The sequence below is a fragment of the Elaeis guineensis genome, chromosome 1 (genome assembly GCF_000442705.2).
Source record: "Elaeis guineensis isolate ETL-2024a chromosome 1, EG11, whole genome shotgun sequence".
Classification (NCBI taxonomy): domain Eukaryota; kingdom Viridiplantae; phylum Streptophyta; class Magnoliopsida; order Arecales; family Arecaceae; genus Elaeis; species Elaeis guineensis.
This window is the reverse complement of record NC_025993.2, coordinates 111609407-111633906: the sequence shown is the minus strand read 5'-3', so window position 1 is coordinate 111633906 and position 24500 is coordinate 111609407. Positions and strand designations below refer to the sequence as shown.

At 37.8% G+C, this 24500-nt stretch overlaps 3 protein-coding genes across 4 annotated transcripts; 2 read left to right on the top strand and 1 right to left on the bottom strand.

Moving 5' to 3' along the window:
• The first annotated feature begins 2186 nt into the window (after nucleotides 1-2186).
• LOC105038550 (putative methyltransferase At1g22800, mitochondrial) lies at nucleotides 2187-8402 on the top strand. The gene is made up of 12 exons (XM_010914389.4): nucleotides 2187-2608; nucleotides 2684-2764; nucleotides 3666-3744; nucleotides 4122-4263; nucleotides 4426-4495; nucleotides 4584-4648; nucleotides 4742-4820; nucleotides 6040-6127; nucleotides 7248-7312; nucleotides 7424-7513; nucleotides 7732-7868; nucleotides 7957-8402. Exons 1-11 carry the CDS (start codon nucleotides 2441-2443, stop codon nucleotides 7843-7845), a joined length of 1041 nt encoding a protein of 346 aa, XP_010912691.1. The 5' UTR covers nucleotides 2187-2440; the 3' UTR covers nucleotides 7846-7868; nucleotides 7957-8402.
• An 848-nt stretch (nucleotides 8403-9250) lies between these two features.
• LOC105038549 (probable serine/threonine-protein kinase At1g54610) lies at nucleotides 9251-16789 on the bottom strand. 2 transcript variants are annotated; one of them, XM_073259854.1, is made up of 9 exons: nucleotides 16452-16789; nucleotides 15236-16326; nucleotides 14285-14569; nucleotides 13854-14171; nucleotides 12106-12333; nucleotides 11467-11567; nucleotides 11205-11298; nucleotides 10451-10864; nucleotides 9251-10079 (listed from the first exon to the last, which is right to left on the bottom strand). In XM_073259854.1, exons 2-9 carry the CDS (start codon nucleotides 15722-15724, stop codon nucleotides 9924-9926), a joined length of 2085 nt encoding a protein of 694 aa, XP_073115955.1. In that variant the 5' UTR covers nucleotides 15725-16326; nucleotides 16452-16789; the 3' UTR covers nucleotides 9251-9923. The 2 variants fall into 2 exon arrangements, with proteins under 2 accessions (XP_073115955.1, XP_010912690.1); XM_010914388.4 differs by having other exon boundaries at nucleotides 15236-16789.
• Nucleotides 16790-23072: 6283 nt separating this feature from the next.
• Nucleotides 23073-23860, top strand: LOC105038547 (ethylene-responsive transcription factor ERF021). Its single transcript, XM_010914387.4, has one exon. It carries the CDS (start codon nucleotides 23139-23141, stop codon nucleotides 23667-23669), a length of 531 nt encoding a protein of 176 aa, XP_010912689.1. The 5' UTR covers nucleotides 23073-23138; the 3' UTR covers nucleotides 23670-23860.
• Nucleotides 23861-24500: the final 640 nt, after the last annotated feature.

Below are 24500 nucleotides of genomic sequence, written 5' to 3'. Positions count from 1 at the left end.
CAGCAACTGTGCTCTTCCAACAGGTTTCTCTAGCATCAGACTGAGAATTGATTTCCTTCGGTCCGTGATGGCTAGTGATCATTCCAGGGAGCAGATCACAGACCATAGGTTCATATTGGCTTGTTGGAGCATAGGAGATGCAAAGTCTCATCCTGTTGCCTATCTCAGTGGAAGTGGAGGGGTCATTGGCATAGGCTACCTGGAAGAAATGAATAGATGTATTGAATGGCTTGGCAATTTGTCTTCGCTGAACTAATCAAACAAATAATGGCTAGCTATTGGTGGAGTATGTCTGGAATGAGACAGGATCTTCTTGTAGTCACCCGGTCAAAACCCACTACAAGATCAATAACGTAAGGTACAAATAATGATCGATAGCATGGGGATCAAATAATGATCGAAATTTATTTTTAATATATATATATATATATAGATTTGGATTCGGATTTGATCAGATCAAAATTGGATAACGGAGATTCTACATCAATGATCCAAGACATTGGTTATGATTTACTATTTTAAAAATTTTTATACATAAAAAATTATATGATTAGAGAATTCTAGTCTAGTCTATGCATCAAGTGATCAAAAATTAGTAAAAATTTTTGTACATCAAAAATTATATATTTTGGAGATCCTAGTCTAACTTATGCATTAAGTGATAAAAAAATATACTAATTTAATTATTAAGTAATCAAAAAATATATTAATTTAATTTTATTTAGACAGTTGAATTTTTGATTATTTAATATATATATTAAAAATTTTTAAATTATATAATTTTTTTGTATACAAAAAATTTTAAGGTAGTAGATCACATCCAATAACTTGGATCATCGATGTAAGATCCGTATTATAAAGTTTTAACTCGATGAAATTTGAGTCCAAATCTGATTGGTTTTATTGTAGTCTGGCTCTCTCTCTCTCTCTCTCTCTCTCTCTCTCTCTCTCTCTATATATATATATATATATATATATATATATATATGCATGCACACACATCGACGGTTCAGATGAGCATCGCATGTGCATTAAAAAAAAATTTAAAAAAAGAAGAAATAGATAAATCCTAGGGGTATTTGGACAGTTTAGACAACCGCGTTCTCATCTGAACTGTTGATGTGAATTTAAGGGTTATTATTATGTCCTCTCACATTAAGCTACTTCTCTCACTTGATATGCTTCCTATATATATATATATATATGGTTCAAATTAATCGAATCTGAGCCTAAATCATATCAACTCTTTTGCTCTTGGATAGGTGCGGATCTCAATGCACTCAATTTAGCTAATAAAGAGGGTCCCACGACCATTTGGTTGATATATATTTTTTTAAAAAAAATAAGCTCATTTATGGGATGAGATTGTTGTGGCCTTTGTTTCGATAAGGTGGTGTTTGAAAAAAAAAACAAACTGTCTTAATAGGTATGGGACAAGAAAGGGATGAGCTATTTGGGATATAAATCTTTTGTTTGGATGAGGTGATATTTGAAAATAATAAAAAAAATATATATGATAATAGGGATGGGATATGAAAGGAGTGGGCTCTCTTTTAAATGGCGTTCTTCTCTCTGTCGTCGGCAAAACATGAGATATTTTTTTTTTCTCCTTCTAGTTTTCATCAAGAAATTTCTTTTTCTCTCTTTCATCTGTGTAAACACTTTTCATTCTCTTTCTCTCGTGGCGCAAACATTTCTCACTCTCTCTCTCTCTTGTTGATGTAAAGACCTCTCATTCTCTCTTCCCCCTCTTTCTCTCTCTTAATATAAACTCTTTTTATTCTCTCTCTCGGTGGTATAAACTGCCCAAGCTCTCTCTCTTCATCTGAAACTCTCTCTCCCTCTCTCTCTCATCAGAATCGTAGCCCTCCTCTTATTCTCTCTCTTATTAAAATTGTTCATTTGAGACACCTCCTTTCTCTCTCTTCGTCTCGTTGATCGTTAGATTCTGATTTATCTTTTTAATTAATTAGTCTGTATTATGTTTTAATAGATTTTTTTCTGTAATTTATTGAGTGATTATATTTTATATAGAAAAATAATTTTAAAGTCTATATCAATAATGATTCATCACCGTATAAACGCATCGGTGCTTTTAATTATATACTTATAATTTCTATTATGATGAATACTGTTTTAATTTGGATAAATGTTACACGTTAAGTGATGTAGATGATGTATTCAATCGTTAAGATATAAATATATATTATTATGATGATGTCCATGTTTCATCATGTATACGAAAAGATGGATGGATCTCCCCATCCATTCTTTCTTCGGTCACTCCACCCTTCATGGCAAATGGAGGGTATGTGTGAACGCTCGTTGGCTCGATAAGCTTCGGTTTCGGTTGGTTAACCCATGACACCCCGACCCACCTCCTTCCTGGTTCCACCCTGAACATTCTTCCTGCTCTCGGCCTCGCCGCCTTCCGGGGGAGATGGCTCTTGGGCTCGGCAGAGCTCTGGTTCGGCAATGGGCGAGGAGGCCAGGACCCCAACCCCTCCTTCCCCCTCGCCCACCTCCCTCCGCTCCCTTCTCTACCGACGGCGATGAATTCCAGAGCTCTCGTGTCAAGATCTTCGATCGAGACCTCAAGCGGAAGCAGGTCGTCCCTCCTCCTCTCTCCTCTTCTTTGCTCTGAAGAAACCCTTGTTGTTTAAATGTCTATGGATTTTTATAGAGGGATCGAGCTGCGTGGTTGATGGGAGGAAAGGACGAGTTTGTGGACTCGGTGGCCGAAAACCTTCTTGATCGCCTCGAGGTAATCGATCTTCTTCTTCTGATGAATTCCCGTTGGTGTTTTTGTTCTTCTCTTGCATTCTTTTGCCCTCTTTCTTATCTATATAGTGACAATGAGTAGTTACAAGCAGATGCAACAAGATGTGATCACTTATTGATCTATTTTAATGGGGAAAGTAGGATCCAAGGTTGTCACAGGAGCAATTTCTGTTGTAAAACCTTATTATTAATGATGATCTGACTTGTTAATTCTTTTAACTCAAAGTAAACTTGTCTCGTAAAGGAGTTCTACAACTTCTATCTTATTCCAAAACAAAAAAAACCCTACTTGGAAGAAAACTAGCTTTTGTAAGGTTTGCTATATCCAAATGGAGGCAGCGCTTTACTCACTCATGTTGAAGCTGGAGATGGGATAAAGACAAGTTGGTCTGTGATGACAAATTGCCCAGGAAGGAGGACATTGTTTTTAAAATTGGGAACGTTCAACGACCAAACAGATTATCCTCGGAGATGAGCTTGACATCAAAGACTAAATTTTCAGGAAGTATGGCATCGAAAGCAACTGTGCTGGTGTACCGGTCCATGATGAAGAAGATATTCTTAAGGCTTACTTTGTCTTATTTTTCAACCGAGACTTGAATGTAGTACCAGACAGGAGATATGTAATCAGGAAGCTATGAGAAAATTGATCAAATATACCCTTTTTAATTAGATTTCAAGCTAGGTGGAACCAAACCCAAAACCCAACTCCATCACCTTCAACTGACCCACAGGCTTATCCCAGCACTGAGGATGCTTGCTGAGTGGCAGATAGCTCAAAGTAAACCAGAACTAGAATCGCTTAACGTGATTTCTGAAATTTTAGTTTACTAGTTTTGGAAGCTTCTCGGTTTTGCAAAAGAAAAAACATTTTAATTTTGCAGGATTGCAGAAAAACATTTCCTACAGCACTATGTCTTGGAGGTTCATCTGAGGCGATTAGACGTTTGTTACGTGGGCGTGGTGAGTTCGTATCTCTTACTGTGTTTTCCTTCATGCTTCAGTTAAGTGTATATTTTTGCATCCATGCCTCACCTTTCTATTTTTATGACCATCTAAGCCTTCAGAACCATGCTTATCAAGATCAATGCATGCCATCCAAAGGCTCATATCAAATTATATAATCTACACATGTTTGGATTTTTTTCGTGTCAAGATGATATCTCATTTTCTTTCTGTCTGTTATCTGTTATTTAAGATTATTGTACTGAGCCTTTTTTTGTTTTAAAGTTCTCAAGTAATTAAAAATGATGGAGGTTGCTCATCTGCAACTTTTGTTAAGAGTCATATCCACATGTGATGCATATTTCTCATTGTTTAATCCAGCTCTTTGATTCTAGGTGGTATTGAAAAGCTTATCATGATGGATACATCATTTGACATGGTTAAGCGATTAAAAGATTCAGAAAAGAATTTTCCCAACAACAACTTTGAGACTTTCTTTGTGGTTGGAGATGAAGAGTTCTTGCCAATAAAAGAAAGGTATGCATGTTTTACCATCTGACAGGGCTGTATGTTATAAGCATTGTTCTAAATTTGATAGCACTTCTGCATTCTTGATAGAGTGATTTGGTTTATATCAGCCTTGGTTTCTTAATTAGTGACATTTTTCTTCTTCTTCTTCTTCTTTTTGGCTTTCTCAAGCTCTGTGGAATTGGTAATCAGTTGCTTGGGACTTCATTGGACAAATGATCTTCCTGGGGCCATGATACAAGTATGCCCTATGCCCTTTCTTTAACTCAATTTATAGTTTTCTTTTTAGCTGTCTCAAAATCTTCAAATCTGATTTCTGATGATGACAGTGTAGATTGGCATTGAAGCCTGATGGTCTGTTTCTAGCAGCTATCCTTGGTGGAGAGACTTTAAAGTTGTTAAATTTTATCAGTTTAAAGTTACATAATTTTGAACATTCATGCTGCCTGTTCTTTTATGCGACTTTTTAATTGGTATTGATGATCAGAGAGCTGAGGATAGCTTGTACTATTGCTCAAATGGAACGTGAGGGGGGAATAAGCCCTCGACTATCTCCTCTGGCACAAGTATGTATCTTCTTCAAAATTTTACTTTATGTTCTGGACTATATATCTTTGAGAATCTTTAGTTGCTAGAGAATACCATGATTTGACATTTTTAAGAAATAAAATATCGGTAATTTCTAGATCTATGAGCTACTAGTTTGTCTCATCTTTTTTATCTTGGACTGACTATTGTGCATGCTTATTTTCTAAGGTCCTTGAACTCGCTAGTGCAGCTTTGTGCAGGTTGTGTTTGTCTCCAAATGCATTGAAGGAACTGAAATACCTATTCTCCTTAGTAACCTAATTATATGAGCATGGTTTGAAATTATTCACTTTAAGAAGTTGCTTACATGACCAAAATAGCTACCATCTTCAGATTTGATTAAAATTTATGGTCAAACCAGAACTTCTGATGCTTCCAGTTGTGGAGCAATTTCATGGTCACATATTCTAATTTTATGTTGCTTTTGATCTTTCTCAACTTGTTAAATTGTTGGTTTCTTAATCTAAATGGTACCTCATTTAGGTTACTATTTGTGCTTGGACAAGTTTGAAGGTACCATGCCAATTCTGTTTGGAAGTCTGAGAAACAATTTCTAACTCATGCGACTTAAGCTTGTCTGAGTCTTTCATAAGCAGCATAAGAAAAGTCAAATTCATTTTTCTTTAGATGGCTTCACCTGACAGTAACTATGCAACCTTGTGCATCTTCAATATCAAGAACTGCAATAAAAATATTTTCTCGAAAGTGATTAATGATGCTAAAAAAACAAAGGGCATTGCAAAATTCACTTCATTCTCTATATTTGCAATTGCAGTACAACTCTAAGCTGTTCACAAAGCATGCTTGAATGTCATTTTTCTAAACTTTGTTTGGATTTGATTTGCTTGAACCTAATGCAGGCATAAGTTATGCAGTCGAAGCTGAAGTGCTTGCATGTTTTAACGTGCATTATAATGCTTTCGTGTTACATCCACATTGCAATTTTGTGCTTTTAAATCTTGCATCATGGAGAAATATGCTGTTTATATCATAAATTCATTATATTTTGCAGGCCACAACTGTGCTTCTGCATTTTGCAGATACATTTTTATGATCTAACAAATGTATGTCTGCAAGTATTGTGCCATTTTCAGTTTAGAATGATCGACAAGAAGATAATGAGTTAATGACTTAGGTATTGAAGGTTGTCAAATACATGATAAGCTTCTGATCAGACTTTTGGGATATCTTGTTCAGGTCCGTGATGCAGGAAATCTTCTGACAAGGGCAGGTTTCACTCTTCCTGGTGTTGATGTTGATGAATATACTGTCAGATATGATAGTGGTCAGTATCTATGAGAAATATCTTTACTATTGTTTAGCTCAAACTCCTTTTGTGACTCCTTGAACCCTGACCCATGACAGTCATGTAATTGTGCCATCTCCTTCTAATCACAAGGAAGCGTATTTATAGCCCCTGAAGGGCTTGTTTGTATGATTGGGCTGAAATCCTATAGGATTTGTGGATTAAGCTAGTACAACCAGTAAGATCGTAGGATTATAGGTTGCGCTAGGCCTATATTCATAAATATCCAGAAATAGCTTTGGAGTGGGCTAGCCCAAATCCTATAGGGAGGAAAAAAAAGATCTGTTGGTTGTATTATAGGGAGGAAAAAAAGACCTAGTCCAGTCTATAATCCTACAATCTTGCTGGTTATACTAGCCCAATCCACGAATCCCCAATCATCCGAACAGACCCCAAGTATTTCCATCAATGGAGAGTATCTCATAGTTGTAGATGTAAATTAAACAATTTGTAAACAAAATGCATTGGCATTCTTGGAGGATCTTTTAGAAGTTGAGCCTTCTATGCCTGTAGACATGATGTTAGTCATAATAATAAGATATTAAGGAATACACAATTTCACAGACAGACAACTTGCTGTCTGCCAGCTGACAGTATTAGATTGGTAAGCATCATGGAAGATAGTGTCATTTGTTCTCTCATAATTATGCTTGTTCCTCCCTAGACTGAAGTCCTTCCCTCATTTTACATTAGGCCTGTAGACTGCCATTGTCCATGGGAGGATACAAGTCATTTATCTGAGAGCTCTGTAGTGGTCAATCAAGACAGGAAGGGTACCTGAGCAATTTTATAGCAATTATCCAATTGCATAACTAAGTTTCTAGAGGCCTACATCATCGATATCTGCTGACTTCTGAGGAGTTGATAGTATCTATCTGCTAAGATAAAGATTGTTTTGGGGAAAGTTAGTTTTAATCCATGCATATTATGCACTGCAATATGTTTTTAGTGTGGCTTGAGCAGCTTTTATTTGGATACTTGTCATAAGCAACTGGCAAAGATTTAAAAGCTTGGTTCATTGCACATGTTGCAAGAATTGCTTTTTCTTTGTTTTTTTGCTTTTTTTTTTTTTTAATTCTTGACTTTGGATTTGTTGTAGCTTTGGAGCTTGTTGAACATCTGCGGGCAATGGGTGAGACCAATGCTCTTCTTCAAAGAAGTACGGTGAGTCTCATTTGAAAAATGAACTTGCTTGCAACTCCCTAAGAAGTTTGAATGGTTCCTAGATTCTCCTTTCCCTGCTTAAATTAACATGCTGCAAAATGATTGGGTCAGATCCTAAAGAGAGACACGGCCTTGGCTACTGCTGCAGTGTACCAGTCAATGTTTGGAGCAGAGGATGGAAGTGTTCCGGCAACTTTCCAGGTATGACATAGGTGAACTATTGCCATTTTATGCACTGCAGGCATCGAATCAGTGCAAATGTGACACCTCTTTACACGAGTATACCTACTAATGCAGTCAGGTTTCTTCCTTTAGCACTAGTGAGATAAAGCTCTGTCTACACCAGGCTGTACTTGTTTTTAATTGAATATGGTTCTTGGAGCAGGGTCATAACCTGGGTTTTAAATTGGTCACTGCAGGTCATTTACATGACAGGATGGAGGGAACATCCTTCGCAGCAGAAGGCTAGGAGGAGGGGCTCTGCCACTGTATCATTTGAGGACATCCAGAAGCATTTTGGTAGCAACAGCTAATGTCTCTCACCTTATTCTTAACTGTAAGCAAATACTTATAATTGGTTCAGTTTCTGATTTAGTGTTACAGAGAGGTGCTTTAATACTCCAAGGTCCCTTTTCCTTATACAGGTTACATACTAAATTCAACAAACAAGATTTCCATATCCAGACTTGGAAACTGTCTAGCTTGGGAAAATATAAAATTCTGTCAGAAAATAGTGGTCAGCTTCAAGGTCATTCCACTATTGGCATCGCAGTCCACACAGTATGGCTTGCTGGTGCACATGAACTAGAAGTCTTGAACTCGAAACCTCTCCAAGGTCTGTATGCTTCCAGGAGCAATGGTGGAAATACTCCTGGTCTATCTTCATTCATTCTAATATAATTAATCCAGCTGCCTTTGTCCTTTTGTAAGCTAAATTATATGGCTCTTAAAATGTTTCTCTAGAACCATACAAATAGATGAAGCCTACCCTTGTAAATAGGTTGAGTACTTGGTTTCCACTGGTATTTACCACCATGGGAGAACAAACTCCAGAGTTCAAGCATATATGAATTGTCCAATTTCATCTGAATTTTGTTCCAATCCATTATTTGTCATCCCTTTGTAATATGTGATAAGGCAACTGTGAATAAGACTTCTTTTAATATAAATGAGATGGTTGGCAGAAGTTTGCCTCAGATAATAATTTACCCAGCCGATGATCCGCATTTAAACCAGGGAGATGGAAGAATGAAGAACCTGCAAGGTGGAGATATTAGCTATTTGCCTGTTACCAGTTGTACCATGTAAAGCCATGCTGACGGCGAATTAGAGATTTTGTGAGAGAAAGTGAAGCAACAAAAAATGTGCAGGCATTTACAATGATAGAATGAAATTGTTGGTTCCAGATATTTCTGGCATACAGCTTGAGATAATTGCTATTGTTACTTGCATGCTAAATAGAATGGAATTGTTCATTTGCATTTTTCTCAGATCTTTGGTGTTCTGACTTCTGAGGTTTGAACAAGATATTACAGTTAAGCTGCAGGTAAAAGCGGCCGGTCAACATTAAATGTTTGCTTTTTAGTTGATAATCTTTTGAAAACTCATATGCAACTGGTTGATTCAGATGCCCCTAGTGAGGGCAAAGCTTCACCTGAGCCATCATAATAGCTTGCTTCAAGTAGGCGCGCTTATATGCCACTAGGATCCTGCAAAGGAAAAGAATTTGGAGCAAAGCTTGATCCTTTTATTATCTACTCTATATGCCAATCGAATTCAGAGCAGAGAATTCTTCTCTAGACAATCAGTAAGGAGAGACCAACGCAGACAAGCAAAAAGACTATCTCAATCATGGGAATAGGATGCTCCAGTTCATGGGAGCAGGCAAGAATGGCAGGCACCATTGGATGCCAAGCACCTCAACCTTTTACTACCACGTTGAAACGAAGCTTACCTTGCTCCTAATAATGACAATGTCTTGTGTTATATGATCCTGTTATTATCCACTGACAGGCCAACTGATAATTAATACATATACAACAATAAGACGACAACTTCGATTTTCTGTGCAGCAAAGAACAAGGAAAATATACAGAGCCTTGTCTGGATACATTCATTCAATTTTGAGAAGAAGACTGTGATATACATGATGACATGCAATTGAAAATAGAACCCTCTTCTTTTGGCTTTCTACGATCCAATTCCTTGGTCTCAGAAACATACACATGCCTAAGAAATGCCGAGTGGCCCTTCTCTTAAATCAATATCTTCGATAGCTTCCCCATAAAGTTCCCATGAAATATACAATTGGCAGTTCTGCATTAATTTTTACAAATAAAGCAGGTGAAGCTGTAGAAGTGCAGATAAAACTGGATTTGAACCACCACAAGCTTCTTCATCATGCACCATACAAATTTAACATCCAACATCACATTCCCTCTTTGCTAATGATGACAAATGTGGCTTTTGTGCTGTAAGATGATTCAGACTTCTGCAAGGTATTCTGCTTTACCATTATTTGCATTTCAAGAATGTAAGTCAAAACCAGCTTCTCTTATCTTTTGAACTTCCATTCCTGCTGGGAAAGAGTGAGGCCCTCAATAGGATCTTCTCAAAAATTCTTCTTTGTCTTGACCTTATCAAGGCGTGCTTTGCGAACCGCTTGTTGGATCTGCCTCTCATGCTCTTTGAGCATGTCTTCAATGTTTCCCCCAGGTGGCACCAATGGCCCAGAGTAGTGGATTCTTTTGTTCTTAGAACCATAACCCTGAATCAGGCAAGCATTTTAAAATTAGAATTCAAAATTAAACCATTTTAACATTTGATGATGCATACTGAATGAACGAGGCTCTTCAGTCATGTTTCAGAATCACAGGTACTTGGTCACATGAATCTATAGCTTAGGGTACACCATGTAATTCCTTAAGCTTATGCTGAATAATTTCTAGCTTTACGTCTGGTCAACTATGGTTCGAACAGGATCTGGTGGTACACAGATGAGATCACAAGTTTCTAAGGTTCACATTCATCATCTAAATATGTGAAATTTGAGTCCTCAGCCTACAGCTTCAGCAATTGCCAAGTGGAGCAATTGTCATTTATATGTCACCGTGAAAATAATATGTTATCAGAACTTACTATTGCTGTTGAATCCTTCCCTCCAACTCCATAGTCTTTCTTGTAAGTGGAGGAAGGCCTATCAAGCATCTGCTTCTCAGAGGGCTCAGTAACGTCAAGCCGATCGTATCTTGAGTTTGAACTGCCTTTTGCTGCCACTGAAGCTGGGAAATTGGAGAAGTCAGCACCAGACTGAGGCCTGTATGATCTCTGTGTCCTAAGCTGAGGACCATTTGGCACCCTCATAGAACTACAGGAACGGACATCTTTATTGACATTCTTAGGCCGTAAGTTTCCATACACGCCAGGTTGACCAGATTGAGGAAAGCCATTCTCTGCTCCTGAGTGAGGATCAATTGGGAATCCTTCTGCACCATCTTCCAGTGGACAGTACTTCTCACTGGTGCATTTGGGATTTGTCTGTGCTTGTTGCTTCTGTGCCAGTAAAAAAACAAACAAATTATGAACAAATCAAGCCTGAATACCAACTTCCTCACTATGGTTGAACTTGCAAACTGATAACAAGAAGAGAAAATTTGGGTTATTGTCATGTGCATGAGAGACAGACAGATACCACATGCACACGCACACACACAGAGATATGCAAATTCTTTTATCGATTCTTCTTATGAACATGAAGCTGAAGCCGATCCAGAAGCTAAATATGATTATCAACAGATGTTATTTCTCAATAAGTAAAAAATTAATTATTCTATGTACATTATTATGCTACAATAATGAAGAATTACATAAGTAAAAAAAAATGGAATGATACCTGCTGTTCCAAAGGCACTTGCTTTCCTCTGGATTCTCCTCTTCCTGGCCTTACAGATTCTGATCCCCGGCTATTTTTGACTGCCGCTTTTTGCCTGTAAAGGGATGTAGCATGAGAGGTTGAATGGTTTCAATCTCAACTGAACTGACATAAATATAGCAATATTTTGTTATCTCTAACTCTTAACTAAGAGATGTTTGATAAATTTCTTCCAAACAAGAAGCTTTCTGTAAATAATTTGTGTTTGTCATAGATACAGTACCTTCTAGCTTCCTCATCCCGAAGTTTAGCATCGTACTCCTTGCTTGGTGGATATTTGGGCAAGCTTGAAGGATCACATGCAAGTGGCATTGATCTGAAAAACTGAAAGGTGAAACTAGATGTTACTGATCATAAAAGTATGAACAAGCTAACAACTTCATACGTTAAGAACAAAACATGAAAAATAATTGATAATCCTACAACAATTTGCAGAAGAAAAAATAAAAAAATGAAAGTGATCAGTAAAGAAAAAATGCATCATCATTCTTCAAGAAAGTCATTGATAATTATATTTTGAAAGAGAATGGCATGGAATCATGGATAAATAAAATTCTCTCTACCACAGCATCTTGTAAGACACTTCCCAAGTTAAGAATACAATACAACCCAAAAGGTTCCTGTAGTAAGATGATATAAAGATCACTCCCGAATTAAGAAAGTTAAAATATTAGAAACAAAGATGAATTACATGGAAATCAATCTTAAAAAATAATATCTAGCGAGGAATTATTAACATTATATTTTTATTGTGCAAGAATATATAGGAAGAAGCCAGAAGTTAAACCTAGAAGCTTTCCAAACTACAGTTCAGGAAAACAACCCTGATTTAAATTGCAAGTTACAAAAAGTCAGAACTTACTTCACTGTCAAGGGCAGAAGCTGCTGTTCCCCGTTTCTCTGGTTCTATTGCAAGTAAGGAATCCAAAAGAGCTAATGCTGAAGGAGGGAAATCCTTAAATGTTTCAGCAAAACAGCGTCGGTATTGGTTTTGAGGTCTGAAAATGGTTGCATGAGGCAACTTAGATCTCTTCCAGTACTCATCTGATGGTGATCCACACAGCTTGAAAATCTTGTGCAATTGCTCCACCTAAGAGTGGTTCAGCCATGAAGTCTTAGATGAAGATGAAAATTGCTACAACCAACAACCATAGAGAAGGGGAAAAACTATTTTAATGATAAATAGATAAACATTTTTTTATCACTTCTATCCATCTACAAATATTTAAAATTTCAAAAGAATATCATAAAGAAATACCAGAGGAATATCTTAAGTAGGGGCAATATACTAACGCTGTTTTTGGTTGCAGAAAACATTGGACCAAAGGGAATAACAATGGAACAGAACAGAAAATAAAAAAGAAAAGAAAACAAAAGAAAGTAAAGATTCTTTTCTTTTGTTACTTTTTTTAGTAACAATGAGAAAATGAACAAAATGATACATTTATTGCAGCAAGAATGGAAGAAATAGTGGTGATTGCATAGTTGCAGTGCTAATGGCTGCAGCATGTGTAATTTGCAGTGGCTATGTTGGTCGTGCCAACAAGCAGTGATTTTTGATCTGTGATCATATGTAGGTTTTAAGATAAACAGTTAATTGAATCTCACAAATAGTTGCCAGGATAGCTATGGCAACATTACTGGCAATGTAGATGCTACAGAAATTTTTATGATAGTGGTACTATTGGGACTTCACATAAAAGCAATTTCTGATTGTATAAACTAATGGTTGAACTTGGATATGAAAATTGCGAAACAATTGAAATTTTTAAGCTTGACTGGAATTTCCAATTGTGGCAATTTCTTCCCTATGACCACACTTCTATCCCATTTTTATGGCAATTAAATATGCCCTCCTAAAGAACTTGATTTCATTTAAGTCAAACAATCAAGACAAAATGACCTCAGATAAAAAGATACGGAATCCAGCACAACAGAATTATAGCCACTTAGCCAAACTCAAAGTATCAACTCCCACAAAAATTAATTACTTCATGCTTAAGTGTTCTATGATTTTATGCTAAAAACAAATGCCCAATAAAAAAGAATCAAAGAGAAGTACCAGCTGAGCTTCAATAACTACCTTAAGCTAAAAATGCACTGAACCCATATTTGTGCTTCATAAGAAAAATCAGGAGTATAAGCCATATTATTAGTGATTAAAATTGGACCTAAAAGCCTAAAGTTATAGAGAACCTATAAAGATTACTATCATGTATAATTAAAATTAAAGAAGAATGTTTGAAAGGCATTGTTGCTTTGGAAAAATATATTTTGATTGGCATTCAGCCAATCAATAAAGGATATTCATACAGGTCCAATTGTCATATTTTAAGCCTCATTCAGTCCAACCAAACTGTGTTGACGTGAATGGATAAGTGAAGTAAATCAGGTATCCTACGATCAAATTTAAGCAACATTATCAAAGATCAGTTTCTACAGCAATTTTGAATCTCATCAGAAAACTTCCAAACATCCAGTTGTCATTTTGTAAAAAGAAAAGAGCATTTCAGTTCATCAATTCCACAACCTTCTGTTATTTTGTGCATGTCTATGCACATGCCTACACACTCTGATCTAATAACTAAGCATCTGGAGAAAGGGGTATACCTCAGTTCTTCCTGGCATGATTGGCTTCCCAGCAAGCAATTCTGCAAGGATGCAACCAGCACTCCACAAATCAATGGCAACATCATACTCCGTAGCACCAAGCAAGAGCTCAGGAGGCCGATACCACAGTGTTACAACACGACTTGTTAACTGTTGTTTCTGATCAGGATTAAAAATTGTTGCTAGGCCAAAGTCTCCTATTCTGAGGATGCCATTGTTGTCAATCAGAAGATTTGAACCCTTGATATCCCGATGCAGAACCCCACGACTATGGCAATGATCAAGCCCACGAAGTAACTGTTGCATATAGCACTTAACCTGGAATCCATATGAAGATGTTCTGAATGAGAATGCGGAACCATAGAAAACTAGGTCAGAAGGATCTATCAAGGGGTAATAAAAATTATGAAACATTTTATTGGAGAAAACACCTGTGGTTCTGTGAATTTGATCCCGGGGGTCGCTGCAAGTCCAGCAAGGTCGTGTTCCATGTATTCAAAGACAAGATACAGGTTGCATGACATTCTTGATGTAACTATACCTTCAAGCTTTATAACATTTGGGTGATCAAGTCTTCGCAGAATATGAATTTCCCTTGCCATAAATCGGACACTTTCAGGATCCATATTAACAAATCTCACTTTCTTGAGTGCAACAATTTTGCCAGTTTCAAGATCACGGACCCTGTACACATGACTGTAAGTTCCTTGTCCAATCTGCAAAGATGATTAAAGAAGATTAAATGAAATGCAGACAATAATTGGCAAGGACCAGAACTCAATCTTGCAAAAGACTAAATTCAAGTCCTAAGTATGGTGGCAAAAAATTTTTGATCAATGTACATTGGACCCAATGAAACATTAATACCATAAGTTTGAAAATAGTCATTTTCAAATAACACTTTAACTATGAAAGGATGAAATAACAAAATACAGAAATAAAATTAGTATTTCTTTTTGCCTATATTTTTTATTTTATTCCAAGTAGGCGAAGTTTCACCAACAGAAGTTTCAGAAGCAATATTAAGGAATCACAGTGCACTTCTAACCAGTTACTGATTACATCATGACTTCTTACAACTCGGTTTAAGGCACCAGACAAGCTCACAGGAGATATACATGTGTTCTATCAAGTTCACAATAACAACATTAGGGGCATATGAATCTATATTTTAGAAGATTCTGTATATATTCTTCCACTACCAGATTACCAGAGTCAAAGCAAAACTATTAAAGTACAAAATAACAGTAGTAGTTTAGAAGGATAACTTTTCTATTTTTCTAATACATGCAAAGAATAAGAAAGAAAGAAGAAACAACCAAATAACAGGTCAGGAAACACTAAATCATGAAAACAAAAGGAGAATACAGTGAACAACAGACCTGATCTAACTTCTCAAATGAATTTGCTCTTCGAGGTAGCCACCCCTTTACTGCTTCCCCTGCCACAGATGTCAGCCAGGAAGGCCAACCTGCTGCCTCATGCTCCCCTGAGAACCCATTGGGCACATCAACAATCACCAAATTGGGCTCTGCCTCATCACTACCGATCGTCGAACTGCCATTCGCCCCGACATCCACAGTCGCCCGTCTCTGGTGCTGAACAGCTTTCCTTGTCCTGTCAACATTGACCATGGCTTTCTTCTCCTCCTCATCCAACATTCGGAGTGCAGCACCCAATCCATTGTCCTGTGGCTTTGGTCTAGGCCTCGTCGAACCTCCATCATTTCCAACAACCACTTCCGCAACTGCTGCCACAACCTCCTCCTTCTTCGAGAGCGTGACGAACCGCTTCAAGGACTTGCTCAGATCTTTCTTCTGGGTCTCACCATCCTCATCTGTGCTAATACCTTTTGAGCAAATGCAGCCCATAAGCACAACCAAACACCACCTTTTTCCTGTGGTATTACAAATTGGACATATTAAGTGTGGCAATGGAGCTGCATTGCCCCGAAAGTCCCTGACACCAAAATCTTTTAACAACGCAAATACTCTGCTCAATTGCAACCTAAATCCCTCTTGAGGAAAGAGGGATTGTACACATCCAACCAGAACAAGCTCCTAAACTCCTCAAAATGAAAGCTTTTACCTCCAATGTATCATCAAATTCGAATCTTTCCAGATTCTTCAAGAACTTGATTCTGATAGTAGGCGCTCCTCCTCATAGTCCTCTAAATAGAATCCAAAAGATTTGCAAAGTCTCAAAATTCAAGATCACCAACCACAAGATATGGATCAAAAACCAAACTTTGATCGAAACAAAGAACAAGAAGCCACAAAATCCTCAAGAACTCGATCCCAATGCCAAATTTCTCTCAAGACCGACTCCGGAACCCGAAAGTCGGGCTCACCCCGGCAAATCTCGAGTTATTTCTCATCAAGTATCTTACGGCGAATCCATCCCCTCTCTTCTTTCTATTTTCCGCAAACCGGATCGAGCAAAACACGGACAGGGAGATCAAATTGGACAGCAACTGCGGACAGATAGAGGATCAAAGATTAAAAAAAGAAAAACTAATTTTTTTGAAGAACATATTGATGATTCCAGAAAAGAGGAAGAGAGAAAAGGGAAGCAGAGAGGGTTTGTCGGAGCTATAACCCTATAAGCCCGCCCAGCCGAGGGATTTTTGGCCGTTAGATGCCCTGAGCCGAGCCACAGCTCCAACGAATCGGATTCGAGAGAGATAGGGAATTTTGAAGAAAAAAAATTAAAAAAAAAATCAGAGAGATAGAGAGAGAATTTCTCCATTAAAAAATAAGAAAAAAAATCAAGGAGAGAGAAAGGTGGGGGGATGAGAGGGGAGCACGATGGCGCCAAGGAGGGAGAGAAACAGGTGTTAGCCAAGAAAAATACTACGAGGCCCAATTCCCTGAGCAATGCTATCTGCGCCGGTTGTATGCCGCGTGGCAATAGGCAACTCGTTCGTAACTCTCATCTTGCATGAGAATTGCCAATGCTATCTTTCCACGTGGCATTGGCCCTCTGGGGAACTGAATTGGGCTGCGTAGAAGTATCTGGTAGTTAAGGGACGCGGGAAAGGGTGGTCACCAAACGGACGTGCGGGCCAAGCACTACCGCGATCACATATTCATGCCTCCAGACTGTCTGATCGGTTGGCCATAGATTGGGAAGCGGTTGACGCGGTAACGGTCGAGCGAGGAACCGCTTTGCGGGAGCGAGAATTTTTGTGCATATAAGACTTAAGTTACGGCGTAGCAGGCATTTATTCATACAAATGATTCGTTGTTTTTTTCTTTCTGAAAAAAAAAAAAAAGGGTTTTTATGCTTAACTTTTATGGACCATTGCAATAAAATTTACTAGCACATTGGCTGTGGTTCCGTAAAAAGAAGCGTGAAGTGTTTGTGTGCATGTATATTGATGTGAGGAGAAAAATCTATCCCGATAAAAATCGCTATATTAAGTATTTCAATCATGATCAATTCTTCATCTGATCAATACAAGATACTTTTAGAGTCGACTCAAACTGATATTTCAGAAAAAAATTATGTTTGATGCTGTTACCCGATTTATGTCAATTGAAGAAATCCTGAAATCGTAAAAATAACTTGTTGTGAGTATATAAGAAATAAGATAACAATGTATCTCACTCGATAAGATAAAGGCAACAAACATGATTTTTCTTTTTTCTTATAGTACTTCTACTTTTACCTATAAATAGAGGATCAAATGAGATCCAGGATAAGCTTTCATCTCTCTCCCAATACTCATTCTTTTTCTTTTATTTCTTAGTTTTCTGAGTTAAGCAAGGATCTCTATCGGAACCACCTTCGATTAGAAATTTATTCTGTAGATTATATTGTTACCGTCCAGCACTATCCACATGTCTTCTCCGATCAAGCCAACCTGGCCCAAAAGAGCAATGGCAACAAATATGTACAGATGTGTGTGTATGTATTTATTAAAGTGGATATACATGCAAATAGATGGAAACGAGGGATAATACGTAAAGGGTGGAAGGACCAAGAACCAGATGTCAAATATTTTTCCTTTTTCCTGGGAAAGATGGCCATAATTTGCTACTTGAATGTAGGATTAATTTTTTTCACTGGAATTGATGCATGTGGCAGCATCTAAACCAAGCAAGTTGATTATCCATATGTTAGTTCTGTTGTTGTCATCCATGCGTTAGTAAATTATGATCCTAAAAATCTAATTTGTTTATAAGAACGAAGAGATTTTTTTTTTTTTTATTGAATATAAGAAAAGGGGGTTCAACTCGACAATTTATATGGTATTTTATCTACCCTTATCACACAGTCCAAAACATGCACCAAGATATATATGAGTGAAAAACGACTTGATCAGAAATAACTAAGACCGAGTAAGGAGAAGATCCAGGCAATAAAACAAATGAATTTAATATTATTTATCTGAAAAAAATAATTGAATCCAATACCTTCGATTCGTATTGGATACTGATAGTAATGTTAACTTATGTGAGTAAAAAAGAGCCGCCTATTTTAATATACATAATTTTCAGCTCTAACACCATCTTAATTTAGTATATCAGCACAAATAGAATTGTCTACTTTTCCATCAACTTGATGCATCGGAAAAAGATTGTTAAGATATCTTATTTTATTTTAAAATATTTAAAATGATAAATTTAAAAATAAAAAAAAAAGAAAAGGATGAAGAACAAGGGGCAGCAAAGTTATATATGCCATAGTTTGCAAAAAAATAAATAAATAAATATATATATATATATATATATATATATATATATATATATATATATATATATATATATATATATATATATATATATATATATATATATATATATATATATATATATCACCGACTATTGGTGTCTAAACAACAATATGTTTTTGGACAGTCCCCATTTTCCACGGTCAGCAAAAGATTTCAGATTAAAAGGCTAGAAGCCAATTAGATCATCAATCCAGTTAGAAACTTCTAGTTGGATTTCCAAGTCAAAATATCAAGTTTTTGAGGATTCTGGGTGTATCTTCTGTGCGAAAGAATGATTCATCTTTTTCTTATGATATCTATTATCGACCGTATAATAGCCGCTGCAAGATCTATGCAGACAGATGAAAGTGAGGTTCAGATCACTTTGAGATCTGTGTAAAGTATCATCCAACGGTAAAGTTTGCACGAAAACATGCAACCCGCACTTAGAGTTGCATCAGCTCACCAAGTGCTAATGATTTTATAGATTTCCAACAACGAAAATGTCCAAGTATGAGTCCACCCTGGGATTGAAAACATTGCATTACTATTACAACAACATTACATGGTCTTCAGAGGAGTTCAACCACCCTCGGTAGAGAATGGGAGGAAATTGGTGTTGATTCCAGCTCCCAGGGTTTAATGATCCCACGCAGATGACACAAGGCTTACGTTGGATTACGTTTTATGGCGGTGCCTTGAACAGGTCCCCAGACATGATACATTTTTCTGAGAAAACCCGGGCATAAGACTAAATTTGCTCCACAACCAATTGGGAGAAAGCTCCAACTATCAAAAGATTCTAAGAAAAAAGAGAGTTCCTTTTGACTATGTTCCACACACTCAGTCAACAAAAAATTAGTGCCACTTGTTTTGATGTATTAATATATTAATAACTCAAGATTTCACTGTGATTTAAGTCCCAAAAATATTGAGCCACCCGCATTTCCACTAATCCGTGGATCAGCAACTCAAGAAAGTTAACCTACAAGCTTGTGATGATTACTATAACGTATTTCAATATATATTTATATATATGAAAGCAAAATAGTGGCTAATCAGCCAAAAAAAAAAAAAATCAAAATCTGAATTGAGTAGATTTTTTTTTTTTTTAAAGTTTTGCTAGAAGGCTTGAAGAGAATTAGATCATCCATCAAGCTTGCAGCTCCTTCAAATTCCAAGTTAGATCGCTAATTAGTGATGCATTAGCACTCTGAGCTGACCAATTTCTGACATGGATCACCAAGTTAAAACAGTAACGATGGGCTTTGGTGCAGCAATAAAATTGCACTACTATATATAACCTGCATGTCATGAATTTGAAACAGAGAAATAGTCTAGCAACTCTTCAAACCCTGCAGCGGCAAAAATTTTATGCATCGAGAAATCCTTTTTTTTTTTTTTCTATCACTAAGCTAAAAGAATACAACGCAATTACTTTAACATCATTCGGCAACTTGTCATCAAAGACATAGTTTTAATCTTTATTAAATAAAAAATAGACGTAGTTTAAGCTGTCTTAGTTTGTAAAGCAGTAGAGAAACTGTGTGATTATTCCAAGCTCCCAGGGAACGAGCATAAAACAGATGAACCAAGGCTCACGGCACCGCTACGCTTTATCCTCCGGTCTCATCATACTACAATTTTTTCTAAAAAAAAAAAAAGAAGAAAAGAGAGAGAGAGAGAGAGAGAGAGCTCCAACTACGGATGAAGCAAAAAACATAAAAATAAATAAATAAATAAATAAAATAGAGAAAGCTACGTACCAAAATAGATAAAATAGTTTCCTATAAATTAGATATGTTCCTCACGATCGTCAGCAGGAGTTGGGGGGACGTACCTGCAGCTGTATCAAGCTCATTGCACCAACGCTCCCTTTAGTCTGAAAGTGATAGAAGTGTCTCTTTCCCCTTAACGCAGGAGCCAGGAATCTTCTTTCACCTCCAGCAGCAGAGTGATGCCATCACACTGCAGTCCCCATTGTTCTATCAAAATCTTTAATATATCATATTATGGTTTTTCATATTTTTATCCAGGATATAATATCGTCGGCACTGAGTTTTGTTACGTAGCTTCAGATTCTGATGGTAACACAGGGCAGCACTGTTTGAATTGGCTAGCTTACACATTTCTGAGTTGGACCTAGCAGGATAAACCAAGCATCAGCTACTGTTCCAACTAAATGAATAGAAACAGGGAACACTTTAGAGCCACATGTCTTTTTTTCTTCTTCTTCTTCTTCTTCTTTTATTATTATTTTGGAATGGCTTTAGAGCTGTATGTTCTTGTACTTCTTAGTGTCCGATCCATTACTAGATCGAACATTCTATGAAAGGTTAGATTGACAGGACAAGTGTAGTACTGTTTTGATGGGAGACATGCATCATATTATTGCGAAATTGGTGTAGCAGGAAGGAATGACCATTTGTTAATTAAGTACTGTAGGATAGCATATGCGCGTGTTGATTAGGGGAGATCATACGCATCCAAAGCATGCCAAAGTTAGGTGAACACGTTTCAGGCTTGGGAGAATTCATTACATGGTCTGTCCACATCCATGACACCTGGAAATGGATAGACTTAGATTGTCATGATCCCGTGCCAAAATGCTCTTGATCGGGAGAAGTGATGATATAAAATCTAATTAATTCATTGAGTACTATTTGTTGTTGATTCCATCCAATATGAAAGTGTGTAGACCTAATAAATTTGAATCTATGGTTTTCTATGTTAAGAAATACAATTTAAGGTATTTGAATGCTTAATAATTGTATCAGAGTTTTCGAGTTTCAATGATAGAACTATATGCTGCGTGGGAGGGTCTGACTTATGTTACACAAACATTGAATGCCTCACATATTTATTTATAAAAGACTCATTGATTGTTATCGGATGATTTTTATATTTATAATTTTTTATTGCGAGACCTTATCTCTTTCTAGGGGATTGCTGGCAAATAATGTAGAAATTTTTCTGTTAAGATATATATCACATACCTATAGAGAACTGCCAATAATATGGTTGATTGAATGACTGCTTTTATAGCCAACCATACTCGGACTACATTATAGGACTCAATAGCACATTTTTCAGTTCAATTTTTGAACATTTTATTTTTTGAGTCTTATGGATACATTTATATTCCATTGATTTAATTTAATCTATTTATCAACAAATGCTTAATAATAATGATATGTGACAGGCTTCATCAATTTGGATACTTCAACCAGTATGTATTTTTTTTTTCTCCCGAAGGAATACAACTAGTATATTGGACAAGGTAGGCATATGACCATATAGCTCTAGTTGTATCTCTGGCCGAAAAGGTCTCATTGCTAGTTATCATTTTTACCCTACCTGTTATCACTCTAGGCTTCCCCTTCTAGCCTACATCAAATTAGCTTGGGTTCTATATCTTTTGCGTAGAAGGATGATTAATCTGGACTATTGGATGGTGCTTTGCATAACCCTTAGAGTACTCCAAATTTCTTAAATCATCTGTCAAACCTTGAAGTAAAATTATTGTACAACGATGGTACATGGGAGAAAAATGATACATCATTCTTTTGCATGAAACATACAGCTCCTATTCATCAAGCTCATGGTTTGCTGATCATTGTGCCAACAGCCCCTCCTTACTTTTGATTGGAACGATTCAATGCTCCGTCCCAGATGGAACGAGCGCAACTGGACCGGGTCCGTACCACGCGGCACCCCAGACCCCACCATTGCTCAACTTTCAAAAAGTGAACCCGGTCAGAACCCAACCCCATGGGCCCACATTTGGACCCACCCTACACGAGCGACACGAATAACCCGTACCACCCTAGGATCCACTGGGCCATACGCGCATGCCCGCACCCAAGGATCCAATTTTGTTCCCATTCACACATCGAAATTCGTGCATCCCGCTACGGCACGACAATCAAATCCCAGATGTCCTTACCGCAAATAATATTTTGTTATTCGGTGGAAAAGCTCGGTCGCTCGGATCTCCTATTCTCCTCCCATCATGGCTCCATCCGAACAGTACGGCCTTATCCCAAATACCCCTCCGTGCTACGGTCAACAGGCACGTGCCAGTCGCCGTTTCCACCACCCCCTCCAAATTGGGACCCACGCGACATTCAAACCTCTCGCTGACACCCACCTTAATGGAAGCCAGGGTGTTAGGGTGACCACCTCTCTCTCTCCTCACTTTTCTCGTCTCTTCCTCGAGAGATCCAGCTGTCTCCTCCTAACCTAAAATAGCATCCGCTTGTCCCTAACTTAAGACATGTCGAAACATTTTATACATATTATTCCCACGTATATCTCCCAAGATATATATATATATCTCAATTCTCGACTGCAACGCATGCAATCCTCATAAAATATTATCCCTGAATTATTTTATGCCTCCTTCACGTAGCTACTCGGAAGCTCTCACACCCTAACAACCTCCCTTCTTCCCACGTGACCAAAGCCCCTCCCCCTCCCCTTATATAAACTCTCCATTTCCAACCTTTTGTAACATATACACCACCACAATATTCTTACACTGTCTTCTTATCCTGGATAAAGTGTGCATGGAAATGGAGCATGAGAATAAATCAGTCATGGAGGAAACCGGCGTGCGGGCTGTGAACTACCGGGGAGTTCGCAAGCGTAAGTGGGGGAAGTGGGTGTCGGAGATCCGGGAACCCGGCAAGAAGACCCGGATTTGGCTCGGAAGCTTCGAGTCGGCCGAGATGGCCGCGGTCGCCCACGACGTGGCCGCGCTCCACCTCAAAGGCCGCGAAGCTCGGCTCAATTTCCCGGAGACCGCCGACCAGCTCCCCCGGCCGGCCAGCTCGGACCCGAGCGATATCCGGGCCGCCGCCCTCGAAGCCGCCTCCCGGTTCCGGTTGAGACCGGAATTCTCCGGCCGGCCCGGCCCGGTTAGCTCGGGCTCGCCGGCGTTCGAGAGGCTGTGGAATGATGAGCTCGGGCTCGAGTCGCCGAATATGTGGGTGGAGATGGCGGAGGCGATGCTGCTGGACCCACCGGCCTGGTCCAATGACACTGGTGATCAGGCGGAGGATTGGTCGCAAGGATCGTTGTGGGATCCGTCGGTGTAGACTATATATAGATGGCAGGATTTGAATTTGTATTCGGGAAATATATCATAGTTATTAGAAGAGGAATATTCTAGATTTGAATTTGTATTCGGGATATATATATCATAGTTATTAGAAGAGGAAAATTCTACGTGAATACAGATGAAAGTATCATCATTATTTGAAATAAGAAGATAAAGTGAACGTTATAAGTTTGATTGCTTGTAGTGTGATCCAGAAGAGAGAAGAAATTAGGTATATATGTACTCGAATCTTATATCATGTTATAATTCTATATATGTAAACGAGGATGTGGAGAGAGGATAGAGTTTGTGGCGTAGGAGCTTGATAACAGGAAGCATTTACTCTAACCATATTCATGGCTTCATGTAGAACAGCATTCTCTTTAGAATGATGTCTGTATTCGTGATCTATGTTGCTGATTAATTTTGTCAAATTCATCATCAATGCTGCAGCCCCTTGCAAGTGAATTACTCTGAAAGAGTTCTGGAAAAATGAGCTCTAAAGAAGGGACTCAGGTTGTATCTTACCTGCGAAAGTATGATTCATCTTCTTTTATGACATCAATTGTTGGATCATGCTTTGCACATATTGCAAAGCATGATTAACCTCTTCCTTCCTTCATGGCATAGATCATAAAGTTTATTTTGTACTTTGAAAGATATGTAAAGCACGATCTAATGATTGAAATCTCGAAATAAGATCAATCATTCTTTCGTATGAAAGATATAGCTCGAACCCTCCGAAGGAGTAAACTTTAGTTGCAACAGTGATACCACATCATCATTGTAACAAACTAATCAATAGTCAGAAATGGACAAAATATAGGGG

Coding starts and splice junctions, on each gene's coding strand:
- LOC105038550 (XM_010914389.4), top strand. CDS start 2,441: ATGGCTCTTGGGCTCGGCAGAGCTCTGGTTCGGCAATGGGCGAGGAGG. Junction 4,821..6,039: donor GACTATCTCCTCTGGCACAA/GTATGTATCTTC, acceptor TATCTTGTTCAG/GTCCGTGATGCAGGAAATCT. Junction 6,128..7,247: donor TACTGTCAGATATGATAGTG/GTCAGTATCTAT, acceptor GATTTGTTGTAG/CTTTGGAGCTTGTTGAACAT.
- LOC105038549 (XM_010914388.4), bottom strand. CDS start 15,724: ATGGGCTGCATTTGCTCAAAAGGTATTAGCACAGATGAGGATGGTGAG. Junction 14,172..14,284: donor TCAAATTCACAGAACCACAG/GTGTTTTCTCCA, acceptor TATGGATTCCAG/GTTAAGTGCTATATGCAACA. Junction 10,080..10,450: donor GGAAGGATTCAACAGCAATA/GTAAGTTCTGAT, acceptor TGCCTGATTCAG/GGTTATGGTTCTAAGAACAA.
- LOC105038547 (XM_010914387.4), top strand. CDS start 23,139: ATGGAAATGGAGCATGAGAATAAATCAGTCATGGAGGAAACCGGCGTG.